Genomic DNA, 13530 nt, shown 5'->3' on the forward strand with positions numbered 1-13530 from the left:
TCGACAATTTCCAAGAAGCCAACACATAACTCGGGAACCAATAGAGCTACAGCGCCGCGGAAAAGCGCATTCGATAGCCCTATTAACGCCCTTTCTGAGTAATTCTCTCAGATTTGACCTAACGTCAACGGTTTTGCCTGCAGGGGGCAAAAACTGTAAAAATAGCCGATTTTTTCGGAAACAGTTTTTCTGCAATAACTTTTGACCCAAGCCTTGTACGAGCTTACTTTTACCGGCATCGTGTTCCTCTCGTCAAGACGCATCGAATGAACTATAACTTGACCTTGAAAGGTCAACTTGAAAATTTGACCTCAGGTCAAGGTCATGACCTGACCGGAAAGGGTAATGTTGTATATCAGTCGATCCGTATCGTTGAGCTGAACACATCTAAGGTGTTTTCATCGCTCTAGCATGCCTCTATCAAAAGTTATTTGCGAAAAACTGTTAGATACCATTCGTGACCGAAGATGACCTCAGGGCATAAACAGGGGTCACGGACACCATTTTCATGTTCAGTGTGTCTAAACCACTTGTAATTCAGTGTTTGGGAGTGTTTATAATGTCTTTAGTCCAAAAGAGGCGCATTTCAATTTTCTCCCATTGACTTATAATGGGGAGGTCGCAAAATTGACCTGACCTTAGGTCATCGATATCAAAATTCTGAGATATACATTTTGTACATGCTATTGCTCTTAGCAATCGCTGAAAGTTTCAAAGCGATCGGTCACTCGGTGTAGCTATGACTGACATTGAAACTTTTTATGAGGTGAGGTCACTTCAAGTGAAATTTTTACAACATGGTCTGAAATTTTTACAACATGTGTAGAATTGATGTATGATAAGGTGTACCAAAAACGGCGGCGCTCCGCGCCGCCGTTTTTGAGATATTCGCGAAAAACCACAAGGGGGGGTGTTCAAACACCCCCCCCCCCCAGCAGGGCGCGGGTTAACGTATCGTCTTGTTCTCGATGTGTGTATAACCCCGAGTTTGTGTTTGTTTCAGGTCACCCGTGGCAGCTGGTGTATAGCGCCTCGGAGCACGGCTTCAGTCTGAAGTCGCTCTACCGGCAGGCCGTCGAGTTTGACTGCCCCATGCTGATGGTAGTCAAGGATGCATCCGACAGCGTGAGTTTGTCTGTGGGGAGTTGTCTCAGCCAGTAGTGGAGACACAGGCTGGATGGGCGGCCGATGTGCTTCGGTGTGAACAGTGCAGTGCTTTTCAGTGATGTGATTTGAATCATGTGACCGATCGTCGGCTCAGACGGGTAGTCTCCATTAAAGCGCTTTAATCTGGTTAAAACTGGGTGATCTAGGTCACGTGCTAAACCCTGTTCAGCTCAAAGTCGAGGATTGTGATTTCGCCACAGTCCATTCAGCTGTTTGGGAAACCCGTTTTAGTACAGCTCGCCTAACTCAAGTTGCCAAACTTCTACCATAATTAGACACGCGGTCTCACCGCTAACACCCAGCTGTATAATTCTCACCACTATCACCAGGCGCGGATCCAGGGGGGGGGGGCGACGGGGGCGGCCGCCCCCCCCCCCCGACATCCAAAAAAAGGCGCCCATAGCCCGCGGCAGAGAGGGCGCCCCGAGCAAAACAGAGGCGACACAGCAAAGGTTGAGCAGAAATAGGGCGCCTCCAGCAGAAGTTGGGCTCACCAAGCAGGAGAGCGACGCCCAATTGCCCATTCCCAGCAGATCAGAGTCGCCCCAGAAGCAGATGGGCGCCCCCAGCAGAAGAGGGGCGTCTTATTACAAGAATTAAAAGATGCCTTCTGTTCAAGAGGGGCACTCCTGGCAGGAGAGGTGTCCCCCTGAAGAGGAGCGACGCCCCAGCAAAAGTAGAGAGGCGCCCCCATTCCAAGAAGAAGAGGGGCGCCCTAACCGCAGATAGGCGCCCCAACAAAGAAAAAGAGAAGCCCCATAATAGAAAATGGGTGCCACTGGCAGAAAAAGGGCGCCCCCGGCAGCGGAGGGGGCCCAGGAGGAGAAAGGAGCCTCCAGCAGGAGACGGGCGCCCCAGCGAAGGGGGGCGCCCCAGCAGAAGAGAGGAGCCCCCTGCAGGAGAGGGGCGCCCTCAGCAGAAGAGGGGCGCCCCAGCAGAAGAGAGGCGCCACAGCAAAAGTTGATCAGAGATGGGGAGCCTTCAGCAGAGGTTGGGCTCGCCAAGCAGGATAGGGGCGCCCCATTGACAATATCCGGCAGAAGACAGACGCCCCAGCAGCAGATGGGCGCCCCCGGTAGAAGAGGGGCGCCTCATTACAAGAAGAAAAGGAGTATATTCTGCACAAGAGGGGCGCCCCTGAGGCAGCGGAAGGGCAACCCCAGCAGAGGGGCTGTGCCCCAGTAAAAGGAGAGTGGTGCCCCGCTCCGAGCAGAAGAGGGGCGCCCAAGCAAAAAGAGGAGCCCCATAAGAAGAAAAGGGATGCCTCTGGCAGGAGAGAGACGTCCCCCGCAGTGGAAGGGCGCCCCCAGAAGAGGCGTCTCTAGCAAAAGATAAGTGCCCCTGCAGGAGAGGGGCACCCCAGCAAAAGTTGGGCAGAAATGGGGCGCCCCCAGCAGAATTTGGGGTCGCCGAACAGGAAAGGGCCGCCCCATTCACAGTAGAAAAAGGGACTCCCCAGCAGCAAAGGCGTGCCCTAACAGAAAAGGTGCACTCCCAGTAGAAGCGGGACGCATCAAGAAGAGAGGCACTTCTAGCAAAAAAATGGGCGTCCCAGATAAGTGGGCCGCCTACAGCAAATTGGTCGTTCTTAGAAGAAATGAGGCGACTTCAGCAAAGTGAGCCTCCCCATGACGGATTGGGCGATCCAAGCAGAGGTTGGGCGCAAATATCTTTAAAACGGCGGCGCTGCGCACAGCCGTCTTATAGATATTTGCGAAAAACTTAGGGGAACGTGACAACGCACGGCGTGGGTTTTAAACTCTCGATTTTGACGACGGTTTGGCGCCCCCGGATTGCCAGGTCGCCCCTATTTCAACTTGCCGCCCCCCCTCCCGAAAATTCCTGGATCCGCCCCTGACTATCACACTGTTGTATTCTCAGCGCACTAACACACTGTTGTGTTGTCTTCCTCAGGTGTTTGGTGCGGTCTGCACCGATCCGATACGGTTCGGCAAACACTACTACGGCACCGGCGAATCGTTCCTGTTCACGCTGCGGCCCCAGTTCCGCGTGTACCGCTGGTCCGGCGAGAACCAGTACTTCGCCAGGGGATCGACCGACTGCCTCGAGTTCGGCTCTGGAGAGTGAGTGAAGCATGAGAGCGGGGGAGGGTAGACTGTGGTTGCCCAGTGGTTTGGGGATCTGTGGTTTAGCAGGTGCCTCAGTGGTTTAAGTTTAGTGGTTTGGTGGGTCGGTCTCAAAGGTTTTTGAGGTTCAGTGGTTTGAGTGGAGGGGGAATTCGGATACGCGGTAATTAGAGTTTGGGTAGGAAGACTGTATGACGTGGATCTGTAGAAAGCTGTGTTATATCGAGCTCTCTATGACTGACCTCTCGACTCTCAAGTATGCCCCTGACTGACCTCTGTGTATCGTTCTGCCCGCAGTGGTCGCGCAGGTCTCTACGTAGACGAGGACCTGGCGCGAGGCATCACAGAGCCGTGTCAAACCTACAACAACGACCCGCTCACGGTCGGAAAGGAGTTCTTCATCACCGCCGTGGAGCTGTGGGCGCTGGGCTGAGCCGCCTCTTCGACAGACATCAGCATTTCACTGCGGCCTGTCGCCCCCGTGCGGACGGAGCCTGCTCTCCGCGCAGTGCAGGACACTGCAGGGATGGGCAAGCCAGTGACACTGGAACCCGAGTGAGCGCTCCAGTCTTTTCAAAGCCGCTGAGAGTGGCAGACTGGTGTTCGAAGACTGTGTCAAGATGGCGGCGTCAAAAGCGAGTCGGCGTCACACGCCAGAAGTGACGCCGTTTGTCGCTGGGGTGACTTCACAAAGCGAACTGGGCCTAGTGAGCCGACCGTCACACGAAAAGACAGTTGCGCCGCAGCCTTTCTTCAATGTGTCAGTGTGTGCTGTCGTGTGTAATTTAATGTGAGCAGTGGTGACGTGTGGAATTCTTCAGGCTGTGAGTCCCCTGTGTATCGTGTGTTTGTATGGCGATAATCTGTCCCGCCCAATGTACGGAGGGTGCAGTCTTTCGCCTTAGGGCCAGAAACCACGCGTCACAGCTGCGTTACGTCGAATGTGTAATAATCGCCAGCTCTTTGTGTGTATCCATCTCGACCGTATCCACCAAGCTATGGTTTGGTCATTCCAACGCCGCCGGCTCGTGCTTCTGGTGTGCCAGGGCCGGCCGGTCCGATTTCCCGTTGTTTTATGTCTGTACTTTCACATCGTCACCGTCTTTTACTACTGAATGTGCACTGTATGCTACGCTGCTGGTTAAGATATGTTCAATTGTAAATAAACGGACAGTGTTTGAGGAGATTGTTACTGGAGCCTGTTCATTGTATGTTGGTAACGGGCCCGAACACGTGATCCGTCCCGAGGGCCGAGGTTCATTTGTATTTATTTAATGCTTATATAGTATTATCAATGTCACACCAAGAAATGACAAATTAACAGACAGCGCAGACCAGATACCTATGGCATCCATTGCTTGCTCTAACTTCTAAGTATAATTTGAACTGAAACGGAACGAGTAGTTTGTTCCTTTCCCAAAAACGACAGAATCTGCTCTGCTATGCGATATGAGGGGAAAAAATGACTGCTTGGCTGTTCGTTATTTTTGATACTGTAGAAACAACTAACTGGGGAAATACTGTCAAAGCAGCAAAACAACTAATATAACGCTCATTTTTCGCCCTTTGGCAGTTCAATCGAAGTCCTTGCGAACCTTGCGATGCTTGCGAAGCTCAGCAGCATAAAGAAAGGAAAACTTCATTTGGTAGCATCTTGTAGCAGCGCAACATGTTTCTCTATCTGGCGCAAATAGGCAAATAACCGTTTCGATACTTTTGTTCTTTTTTGCCCTGAACAGCTAATTTATGCGTTTATGCTGCGAGTTGCCTAGTAATTTGATATTGCTTGTGAAATGAAGCGCGTACATTAGTAACATTCTCAGCGCCTACCTCACAGTCGAACACTTATTGTCTATTCACTTATTCCTTTTCTGTGTCTGGATTGAAATTATTTACTATTTTCGGCATCGAGCTCGGTGGTCAGGTGATCACTGATCGGTATGGTGTTTTTGCATTTACCGAGTGTATGACGAACGAAAAGTGAATCTAGGATATCTGTGTGCATTGTGCAAAGATCAAAAGATATGGGCTTAAAATCGAAATGCTGAAACATAAGTGATAGCCCAGATTAAAGTTAAATGGTTATTTATCCACATTTCAAATGTAAACATAAGATACATTTTTATAAACTTTAATGCCATTTTATTATCATATACTAAACATGTACTTTATTTCTTAATACTACATCTGCTTATCACTTGTGTCAGTGTAGGAGCTGCTTTTTAATGGGTTGTATGGAAGGTTCCGAGCTTATAAGTGCTGTTCGCTCATATCTTTTTTCAGCAGGCTGCCAGCTTGCTGGTGTTTCAGCTTCTACAGCTTCTTAATCGAACCCAGCAAAAACAACTGGTGCAATTTCCTCCTGATATTTTAAGGCATCCTAGATAAAATGTTGATGTTTAGTTCAGTAGGCGGAACTATGGTCAAGCGTACCCATTTTCGGGAACGCATTTTCGTTCCCATGTTTGGGAACGATAAACCCAAATATGGGAACGCCATGTAGGCATTATTTAAAACAAGAAAAAGAACCGTTAAATGACGTCCAAAAAATATAAAACGATCGTGAACCGCCTGATATTTGTCTCAATATTGTTGGGAAAGAGTTTGATATTGTAAGGCCCATCGTAGTTTCAAATCGTTCCCCTATTTCTAAAGCAGTCCATCATCCGGGCCGCGAGCCCAAATTTGGGAACGCTCTCGTACACTGGCGCTGCAAGCGTTCCTTATTATGGGAACGGCGTACCCAAAATTGGGAACGATTTCACCGACGCCTTTCAGGGGCTCTTTTCATTAACAAGCATCACGTCCAACGCCGCAAATTATTGTTAACGCAACAATCATCAGATGACCTTTCCGGCAAGACCGTCGCATGTTTCGCCCGGTCTTCTGCGCTTTTATTCCCGTCGATCTCGCAGCGGGCACGCCCCTCTCTGCAGGATTACGTAATTCACAACGCTCAGCGATGTTCAACAAGGTCTTCCATACCTATATCCACCGTCCGCGCTGAGGGTGGAGACATGTCAAGCACCTGTCTGTTTATCACCGATAGTTGACGAGTACAAGGAAGTATCCAAAAATGGGAACGCTGAATATGTTACACCCTCAAAACACCTAGTCCCAATGAAAATCTAGTTTTTTCCTTTCTTGATGAGTGTAAGTGGCAAAAGGCCTGGTAGGATGGGCACGAGGAATTATCAAAATCAGCATAAAAATTATAAATAAGCCACACAGAGCGAGCTATATAGGAGAAATTCCCCCAAAACGATCACGCTTAGAAACACGGAAGACAAAAACCACGCTCATGACGCTCCTTATAAAACAACTCTAAACAGCTAGCATCCAAATAAAATATGTCTTTCCGGGATGATAAAATACAGCTGGATAATTTTCAACCGCTTAAACTGAGTTTACAACAGTAGCTCGGTAAATTCACTCACGTTCCACGCGGTCGTCCGCCCCGACACAAAAGTCAACAATATTACCTCGGGACCGTCCGCGTCTTCGCTTGCATTTGTCAGCATCTGGTGTCGATAGTATGAAAGTTCATAACCAGGCGAAAATTATTATACTTTACCTCAAACTAAAAAATGCTTCATTTTCCTTAAAATTGCATGCTCAATGTCGTATAACCCATATTTCCACCATTCTGTCATTTTCAAAAAATCATTAAAAATATCATTCCACGGTCAATTTCCTTGTTCCACGGTCAGATTAAAGATAACTTTATGGAGATTTAGTAGATACTTAAATCAGCGTGCACTTTTTTGAGACGTGATGCACTTTTGAGTTTTAGTGGGAGAACGGCCGAAAAATTGCCTTCCGTTCTCATAAATGGGAACGCCCGTTCCCATATTTGGGAACTCCGTTCCCAAAAATGGGAACGTTCCTATATTTGGGTACTCATGACCATAGTTCCGCCTACTGAGTTATGTCATTGATTGATTGTAATTCTTAATAGACAAGTTCCTAAAAAGAAGGTATCTATTTATTGTCACTAAGATATGTTACTATGCTTACATTATTTTGCAGACCAAAGACTAGTTAGCAAGATGGAGGATGAGATCAACAATGCTGCATTAAAGGAAGCCTTAGAAAGTGGCATCGACCTACGTCAGTACTCTACTGAAGTGGAGCAAAAACTGAGACAGGTGATGAGAATGAGAAATAAATGAAAATGATTTTCTAGATGCTAAAAACCAACACTTTTGTAGCTGAAATAAAGACAATCAGACAATTGGACCTTGGCTCAGTAATTGGATATGTCAGTGAATGTAGATTGCTCAAAGTGGTCCCTATTTAAAAGATGTTTTGATTCACTTTGAAATATTTGTGTATTATTGCTATGTTGAGCCAAAGACTATCTTATTTGTAACAGTAAATAAGTTTATGATGTGATTGGGCTCCAGAAGCTAACCCAACATAAATCATGCATGTCATGAACTTGATGGAATTATTGTTATGGGTCTCTGTTTTCAAAGCGTCCCTTAAACTCCCATAGATAATTGAAAATAATGCTTGTAATGTGTGGTCAATATTTACAGCAAAAATCCTATTTTGTTTTAGGTGGAAAATGCATCTATTCAAGACTACATCAAAGAAAGCAGAAATATCACTGAACTTCATGGCCAGATCACAGCTTGTGATGAAATTCTGGATGTGAGTAACCGAATAGTCTAGCAATAACAAACAACAAAACACGTTTACTAAACATAGGATGGAAGTGAGCATACAGTCTAGGTGGTGCAAAAGCTGATGTTTAACTGGGGGCAACACCACCTGGTAACATAACAGGATAAATGAATGTGGTCCTGCCCATGGCCGCCCAACGTCGTGTCGGCTGCCACGGCCGTTAGCAGTGATGAGCAGGCCGAGAGAGAGGTGTGCAGTGTGACCTGTAATTTATTCCATCATTGGCTTTATAACTTCAACATGTCCAGCATATTTTTGTATTAATGAAGTTTTTCAGGCAATAGCAATGCAGGTAATAATTCCGTTTCATTTTGTCTGTCTAACCCAGTCATGCTCCCACCCTCACTGAATTCTTACCGTCCGTCGCCAGCGTATGGAGTCGATGCTGCAGACCTTCCAGTCAGATCTGGGCAGCATCAGCTCGGAGATCGTTCACCTGCAGCAGCAGTCGGTCGACATGAACCTGCGCCTCAAGAACCGGCAGGCGGTGCGCGGCCAGCTCAGCCAGTTCGTCGACGATATGACCGTGCCGGAGGCCATGATACGGTGAGTGAGGGGGTGGTGTCGTCATCGTGGAGGTAGGGAGGTTTGGAATGGTTTTCGGTTTCGCGGAGTCGGTAATACGATATAGAATATGCTGCTGTTCTCGTGGCTGCTTCAGTTCGAAATCTGAATGTTGGCGGTAGGGCAAGGTAATAGGAATGGTAAGATAGTATATCGTGTCGACACAGATGCTACCATTTGTCAAATTTCTTACGATTTTGTCGTACCGAGTCCGAGAACCTTGCTATTATAATATGAACTTGTGAAATGAGATACTGCGATCGATCGGTGTGTTTTAGTCTGCTTATGTTGTTCCAGGCACATACTGGAGACCCCTGTCACTGAGAGGGAGTTTCTGGAGCAGCTTTTCACTCTCGATCACAAACTGAGCTTTGTCAAAGAGCAGAGCTTCAGAGGTCAGTCAAGGGTCATGGTAGGGATGTACATATGTGGTATCCACAACTTAAATTCATAGCCCATCAACTATGGTGTGTGTTTTGGGATTTTTTCCGTAAGTGATTTCCCAGTAAACATCAGGTGTTCGTTCAATTGTGAGTTTCACTACGCGACACTTTTTGGTAACTTTACTTATAACTAATAGCCACTACAATTTGGATATTACCAGTTACATTAGTGGTGCATTCTGCGTATTAATTGGAGGCTTCCTTGACAACTCACTTCCACTTTGTGTTTCCCAGAGGCGAAGTCGTGCCACGACGTCAGTGGTGTTCTGGAGAAGCTGAAGATCAAAGCCATCGCCAAAATCCGCGAGTACCTCCTACAGAAAGTGCAGCAGTTCAGGAAACCGATGACCAACTTCCAGGTTCCGCAAAACGCCATGCTAAAGCACAAGTATGTACGGCGAAGCCGTAAATGCGAACTTTTTTCTTGGTTTTCATTTTTACTGGCGTTGTCAATACAAAGTAATGGATTCTACCTACCTAATTCCACTCCTTATTCGCAGTACGCACACCTCCTACACGTTCATTTTCTGCAGGTTCTTCTACAAGTTTCTGGTGGCCAACGAGCGGGAAGTGGCGCGGGAGATCCGAGACGACTACATCGAGACCATGAGCAAGGTGTACTTCAGCTACTTCAAGTCCTACTCCACACGGCTCATGAAACTGCAGGTAGATGCATTTGCGATTGTGAATGTTTTTCAATATATTATTGGCATTGGGTATACTTGAATGATTACTTCCAGTCGATAATTATCTTTTTGATACAATTATTCAAATATAGATGAAGGCCCAAGCATCGTGTCACATGTCAAAGTCATGCCCTCAAAAAGCAGTATATTTACCACTCTTCTTCGCAGAGCGTTTATACCTCCCCTACCTTTTTCGTCGTGCTACTGTGGCGACTGCGCACGCTGAAGTGTTTTCATTTTATTCGCCAGTTCGAGGAGGGCCCGACCAAGGACGACCTGCTGGCAGCGGACGAGGCGGCCAGCCGCTCGCTGTTCGGCAAACCCTCCCTCCGTAACCGGTCCACAGTGTTCTCTGTGGGCTCGCGCGGCGAGGTGCTGAACGCCCTGGAGGCGGCCGTGCTGGTTCCGCACGCCGCGCACAAGGCAGACGCCCACTATCCGCTCGAAAGCCTGTTCCGCAGCATACAGTACGCGCTGGTGGACAACGCCTGCCGCGAGTACCTCTTCCTCACAGAGTTTTTCATGGTGCACGGTAACGCGGCGCAGGATCTGTTCGCCTCCGTGATGGGGAAGACTCTACACAGCTGCGCGGTAAGAGCTCAGGGCGATTTGGGGTGGATCTAATGAAGAATGTGTTCATGTGGCAGTCTGGCCGGTAAAAATTTGTTTTCATTGAAGCATATTTAAATGTTGTGCAACGTCATTTATTTTTGGAGTTCCTAGACACTATGAATGTTAAAAAAACGATAATTACACGTTGGAAATAGATTAATTCCAGCTACGTCAAACGTATACAGTATTCAACAGTAATTCGTGCCGTGTTTTCCGGCAGAAATCGGTGGACGCGACGGTGACCGAGTGCCACGACAGTATCGCGCTGTTCCTGTGCATTCACCTGGTGCTACGCTACCAGCTCATGTGTCACAAACGGGCCGTGCCGGCGCTCGACAAGTACTGGGACATGCTGCTCAACATGCTCTGGCCAAAGTAAGGGAGCTAGCAATCTGATACAGAGTACCTTGCGTTCCGATAAATGTATCATGGTCTTCGGTTTGCTAGGCTTTGTATTTAAGTCAGGCCTTGAAGTTGATTTTGTTTGGTCGCAATTTGCAATCTTCTATTACATAAAATACCCTATCCCCACATGTTATCATTAAGCTATGCCTGTGACCACCTGTCCGATTTGTTCGTGAAAGTCTCACTAATAGTAACTGTCGCCTATCTCGGTCAGGTTTTGTCACATCATGGAACTGAACATAGCCAGTGTGCGCCAGTGTGACCCGTCCAAGATCGGAACCATCGACGTCCGGCCTCACTATGTGAGTTACAATGCCGTTTTGAACTCTTCGTGAGCTGTCCTGCCAGTGTAACTCATGGCGAGTGCCCCTGTCGCATGGTTCACCCCTGCTCGAAGAACACTGTTCGGGACTCGCACTGGGATTTGCCGCCAGCCGAGTGCTGTTTCGGGACACGCTAGGCTCACTGCGTGGTATTCATCGTTAGACCGTCAGAAATATGCTGTCAGATACTGTGGGTGTCGGGAACCGTTAAATGCTCGATGACAGTATTTGGCAACCGGTTTGAAGCGATTAAAACACCGACGTACGACGTTTTTAACCTCCTCGAGTCTCTCCTTACAGATCACGCGTCGGTACGCGGAGTTCTCGGCGGCGCTGGTGGGCATCAACGAGTCGTTCCCCTCGGAGCGGGTGCACCGGCTGCTGGCGCAGCTGCAGGCAGAGATGGAGAGCCTGGTGTTGCGGCTGGCGGCAGAGTTCCGACGCAGGAAGGAGCAGCTCATCTTCCTCATCAACAACTACGACATGATGCTCGGCGTCATCATGGTACAGTCAGGGGCTGGAGCTATCATGACCATGTTCTAGGGAGTAAAGTGATGTGCTGTTGAGTTGGTTGTAAAGTTGCCGATGATTGCCAACGACAGATGAGGGCGGGAGATCAGCGTTGAAATTTATTTAGCAAGTGTTTACGTCAACTTTCACTGTGATGAAAAGTAGCTGGATTTCCATCGATACGAACGCTTTATCAGAAATCAAACGCTCTACCTACCATGAATTATCTTCGTTAGTGGAGGCCTGTAGTGTGTACTGTGTGTATCGTTAGCACCCAATCACCTACGGCCTCCCTAGTCTCTAGCACGCCACCCCGTCCCTTATCACTTCTCGTGCATCCCGCACTATTACCTCTCCCCACCCTCGCCCTCGCCCTGACCCACCCCTCCCGTCCGTCCGTCCGTCCGTCCGTCAGGAGCGCACCAAGGACAACAGTAAGGAATCGGAGACGTTTCGTGAGCTACTGGCCGTGCGCACGGCCGAGTACGTCGAGGAGACGCTGTCGCCCCACTTTGGCGGCCTGATGCAGTTCGTCAGGGACGCCGAGGCCATGGTGGAGCGCGGAGACGCGGAGGCGCTGAAGAGGGAGGAGCGTGAGTAGATGGGGGGGGGGGGGCAAGAGAGATGGAGTGGTGAGCGAGAGTTGTAGACTGATGCGCATTTCAGCTGGGCTGTGTCATGGATATTTAAAGAAAAGTTATTCGTTAGCAATGTCCTCGGCTTCCAAGTTTCATTCTAGTGGTTGGGGATAACTGCATCGCATCTGCTGATCTTATGCTGCCGAAGCAGCGTCAAGCCCTCAATGCTTTATAAAGTGTGCCCTGTGCTTACCAATCTCACATGCCGGACCCCGAGCTGCTGATTGCGCATTCCACGCGTTCTGAGTGTAGCCTTTTTGACCTATGCTGATTGCTGAAGCCTGAATATTATTTTATTGTCTATACTGACAATTTTTTGTCTACTTGTCTTGAGCTAATACGATCTTCAAGAAATCAATGCCGTCCGACTGATTACGAAGCTGTAGATGCCGCTAGTGACGCACTTCCGTTTTCAGTTTCAGCCGATAGGTGTCACTACTAGTGTACGCCTGATTTTATGCTGTACCGCACGGCTTGAAGATTACCAGGCGGCTTGAATGACCAAGCGGTACCGCTACGACGGATACCCACCACCATGTCAATGACCCGCGTTGCCTCCTGTCCCTGACGATAATACCACCGCTAGCAAGTCAGTGACCGTACTGTGTCCCCCCCCCCTGCCGCAGGCCGCATCACCGAGCTGGTCCGGTCCTTCTCCGCCGGCTGGAAAAAGTCCCTCGAGGAGATCAACAACGAGATCATGCGGTCGTTCACAAACTTCCGCAACGGCACCAACATCCTTCAGGACGCCCTGAAGCAGCTCATCCTCTACTACAACCGGTTCACCAAGATCCTCGGACTGCAGGTGCTGAAGAGCCTGCCGGCGCGCGGTGAGGCCATCAACATCCACCACATCATGGTGGAGGTGAAGAAGTACAAGCCCAACTTCTAGCCGGAGGCCGCGGCTCGGGGACCTGGGCTTGTCGTGTGTGTGAGAGAGGTCTGCTGAGACGGTGACATGAACGGGCGGGTGGTTGGATCGGGGTGTGTGCTCGTGCAATGTGAGTGTTCCGCCTATATTATATATGAGTCAAGTGTAATGCTGGTTATATTTATTGTGTCGATGCATTGTGATAAGAGCTATATTTGTGTCCTGTTAGTGATACGCATCTGAAACATTCCTGTAATATATTACACAGGCGGGTTGTGCAGTGTGATTGCTGATGATTGTTTATAGTCAAAGTAAGTTAGTGGCCGGGTCTCATAAATGCTGAAGGCCCACGGCTTATATACTCCAGAGCCAAAGCACATGGCCTTGACGTTGACCGAATACAGGGTGACACAAAAAAAGCGGTCATCACCAAAAATCGAATAACTTCGGAAGTTTTATTCAGATCATCACTAAACTTCGGCCACTTTAGGTCACACCTATGTAGCAGACATCCACCAAGTTTCAAGTCTTCACT

The 13530-nt window shown here is 48.6% G+C and overlaps 2 protein-coding genes across 11 annotated transcripts in view; both read left to right on the plus strand.

Annotated features, from left to right (window-relative positions):
- Positions 1-4435, plus strand: part of LOC122390512 (oxidation resistance protein 1-like) — a 47519-nt gene extending 43084 nt beyond the window's left edge. For both annotated transcript variants that reach the window (XM_043383535.1, XM_043383536.1), the window contains exons 14-16: positions 1004-1125; positions 3082-3251; positions 3552-4435. In XM_043383535.1, the coding sequence (XP_043239470.1) occupies positions 1004-1125; positions 3082-3251; positions 3552-3687 (428 nt within the window). In that variant the 3' untranslated portion in view covers positions 3688-4435. The remainder of the gene's footprint in view (positions 1-1003; positions 1126-3081; positions 3252-3551) is intronic.
- A 565-nt stretch (positions 4436-5000) lies between these two features.
- On the plus strand, positions 5001-13268 carry LOC122390513 (vacuolar protein sorting-associated protein 52 homolog). 9 transcript variants are annotated; one of them, XM_043383540.1, is made up of 14 exons: positions 5118-5192; positions 5538-5603; positions 7284-7402; positions 7818-7910; positions 8314-8489; positions 8805-8902; positions 9185-9338; positions 9484-9616; positions 9886-10227; positions 10469-10623; positions 10868-10955; positions 11277-11480; positions 11902-12079; positions 12751-13268. In XM_043383540.1, exons 3-14 carry the CDS (start codon positions 7304-7306, stop codon positions 13014-13016), a joined length of 1986 nt encoding a protein of 661 aa, XP_043239475.1. In that variant the 5' UTR covers positions 5118-5192; positions 5538-5603; positions 7284-7303; the 3' UTR covers positions 13017-13268. The 9 variants fall into 9 exon arrangements, with proteins under 9 accessions (XP_043239472.1, XP_043239479.1, XP_043239475.1 ...); XM_043383537.1 differs by lacking the exons at positions 5118-5192; positions 5538-5603 and adding an exon at positions 5001-5025; XM_043383544.1 differs by lacking the exon at positions 5538-5603 and having other exon boundaries at positions 5009-5192.
- Positions 13269-13530: the final 262 nt, after the last annotated feature.

This window comes from Amphibalanus amphitrite, unplaced genomic scaffold (genome assembly GCF_019059575.1).
Source record: "Amphibalanus amphitrite isolate SeventyFive unplaced genomic scaffold, NRLGWU_Aamphi_draft 000398F_arrow, whole genome shotgun sequence".
Lineage (NCBI taxonomy): Eukaryota > Metazoa > Arthropoda > Thecostraca > Balanomorpha > Balanidae > Amphibalanus > Amphibalanus amphitrite.